The 2,825-nt window shown below is 41.7% G+C and overlaps 1 protein-coding gene across 8 annotated transcripts in view; it reads left to right on the top strand.

Annotated features, from left to right (window-relative positions):
• Positions 1-2,265, top strand: part of LOC113513586 (Bardet-Biedl syndrome 1 protein homolog) — a 17,998-nt gene extending 15,733 nt beyond the window's left edge. For 4 of the 8 annotated variants that reach the window (XM_052896001.1, XM_052896046.1, XM_052895916.1 and 1 more), the window contains 3 exons: positions 381-514; positions 1,377-1,511; positions 1,969-2,261. In XM_052896001.1, the coding sequence (XP_052751961.1) occupies positions 381-514; positions 1,377-1,511; positions 1,969-2,229 (530 nt within the window). In that variant the 3' untranslated portion in view covers positions 2,230-2,261. Of the gene's footprint in view, positions 1-380; positions 515-1,376; positions 1,512-1,968 lie in introns of all 8 variants that reach the window. The other 4 variants (XM_052896132.1, XM_052896101.1, XM_052895874.1 and 1 more) reach the window with 3 other exon arrangements.
• Positions 2,266-2,825: the final 560 nt, after the last annotated feature.

The raw sequence follows: 2,825 nt of genomic DNA on the forward strand, positions 1-2,825 counted from the left end.
ATTTCTTCCAGCCAGTCAGTCAAAGCGTGAATTTACAGGGTACAGAGGAATAACAACCGAGTCCTCAGGAATGGCAACGCATGGAGGGTATCATGGGCGTAACAGTATATTCTGTTATGTCCATGGTACTGCTCATGTCTATAGGCGACGGTTACCACTTTCAATCAGGGGGGCCGTCAGCTTGTTTGCCGTTCTAAGTTGTTTAAAAAAAACCTTAAGAACCCGAAAGGAGAAAGTATTTATTTACGAATGCAAATTTGCTTGGACAAAATCTAATATCAAAGGGTATTGTCATATGTGTTGCTAGATAAAGCTGTGCTAGCTTTAACTAAATAAATAAATATTTACTCCACAGTCAGGGTTTTTTTATATGCTTACAGTGATGCACGAGGTGTTCCAGTTGGAGCTAAACAGATTGCGGTTGCTGGCCGCCAAGACGCTTCTAGAAGCACACATGAAGTGTGATAACTCGATAGGGTCGGGCGCCATGGAACCCGTTCGACTCACAGCTGAGGTTAGTATGAGACCCTTTCGAAGGCAAGTACATTTTGCTCTGTAAATTAAAAAACATGCTTCATCATCATCATCATCATCATCATATTAGCCGTTATATGTCCACTGTTGAACATAGGCCTTTATTGAAGGATTATGCCAGTAGTTGCCACGTTTGACAGGCATGTTGGCAACTGCAGTTTCGCTTCGTTGATGTTTTAACAGGTACGCTGCTGCCCATCTTTCAATCAACAATTTTTCTTCCTTTCGTCGTAAGAAGTGACTACACTTATATTTAATAACATACACATAGCAGTTTTTTTTTTGGGATGGAAAAGGATATAGGTTATTTTTTATTCCGGTCATACGAACGAGGTCGCGGGTAAAAACTAGTACAAAAATTCCAGGCTACAGAGACATAACACTAGTTTTCAGGTATGACAAAGCATGAAAGGAACCATGGGCGAAACATTATACTTTCAAAATATATAAAAAAAAGTATTAGATTCTCATTTGTTCCATGAAATGTGGTCATTTCAAGTGTACCTTTCATTATCGTATCGTTTGCCATCGGCATGGAATCCATCCCCACACCTTAGAACCATCCTAATGGTCACGCACGGTTTCAGCGGAGCTTCCTCCCGCGAACACTCGGGTTATGATCTTGCCAAGGCTTTTCCTAGAGACTACAGCATGGGGTTCTTTAAAAAGGGCGTATTAGGGTTTCTTAAATGGTGGCAAAGTGCGCGTGATATCCCTGGTCTTACAGGTGTCCATAGACTATGGTAAGTCTACCAACAAACGGACTGTATGCTTGTTTGCCATCAGTCGACAAATGTGTCTAACTACTCCATTACGGATTATAGTCGTGACATTTTTTTCAGGTGGAAGGCCTCGGCCCCGTGTTCCGTGTGGGGCTCATTATTGAGAACACATCTTCAGATAAGGCGGTGATCGGACTCTCGATACTGTTTCATGTCCACACCAGTAATTACAAGGTCTCCCACCCGTATATAAAGGTAAATTTAGTTTATATTTATTTATTGGAGTAGATAAAGATTCTTTATGTTAGTAAGTTGGGTCGCGGGTTGGCAACCGTAGTTAGGTTTTGGTGATGTTTTAAGATAGACGGTTTGGTTTGAAGCGTAGCATATGACAGTGAATTTACAGAGTACAGAGGAATAACATCTGAATCCTCAGGAACGGCAACGCATGGGCGAAATAGTATACCCTGTCACGTCTATAGGCAACGGTTACCACTTTCCATCAGGTGGGCCGTCAACTTGTTTGTCATTCTAAGTTGCATAAAAAATGGACGCTGCTGTCCATCCCTCGACCATTTAGTTACCGTAGTTCCCTCTCCAACAACATTCACGGGAAAGGAAGAGATGGCCCATTCTATTCCGGGAATACTAAACTAGGTATAAATTGTTCCTGTATTAACTTTTTAAGTCACCCAGTAAATTTGTATTCCAGGTACCACTTATATCTCCAGGGTCAAAACTGAAGTTTCCCACCAAAGTGGAGGAAGTGTTTGAAGAGAATATAAATCCTGACGTGTTCTTCCGCACTGTGACCGGGCAGGGCGGAGAGGCGGCGCTAGTCAAGGTGCTGCTGCTGAAGCATGGGAGATCGGCCCCGGTGCTCGCTGCTACGGTTCAGATGCCTCCAACCGATCCCATGATGTTACCATATGAGAAATTGCAGAGCACACAGAATTTTGAACATAATACATAATAAAAATGTTTTAAAACAAATAATTTGTTTCAATAACATATTAATTTATTTTAGAAAACCAACGTCGATTTTGGATTGTGGCACCTCTTTTTGGATCTCAGCGCCCAGTACCTTCCCTAACCCTTTCAGACCCAAGATTTTTTTTCTTTCAGATTAAATATATTTTCGTGTTTTGGAGCCAAGCCATCTTGCCGGCACGCACGAGACTACTGCACCATCTAATCGCTAAAATGGTTTCTTATTGGCTGGTTTAGAATCTCACTATCATGTTATTTCAGTTTCGTGCCTAAAAATGAATTGCGCGCGGTTTTAGAATTCTTTAAAGTTACAACTCACGCCCGTATCATTCAGGTCTGAAAGGGCTAAGGCCAATACTAGATGTAAACGTAATTCTCACTCCGCCTGGTGACAGGATGTTTATGAAATAAAATAAAGTGGCAATCCTGTCCGTGCTACCGGTATACGCTAGTGGATTAGTGATGAATGATTGGTGAGGATAAAGTCGGATCACTCCTCCCATCGAGTCGAATTCAACTGGAATTATTTAGAATTACTACCAAGTTGGACCACCTGAAGATTGACCTGGAAGTATATTG

Source organism: Galleria mellonella, unplaced genomic scaffold, assembly GCF_026898425.1.
Source record: "Galleria mellonella isolate WM207_F2 unplaced genomic scaffold, CSIRO_AGI_GalMel_v1 utg103, whole genome shotgun sequence".
In the NCBI taxonomy this organism is placed as follows: Eukaryota; Metazoa; Arthropoda; class Insecta; order Lepidoptera; family Pyralidae; genus Galleria; species Galleria mellonella.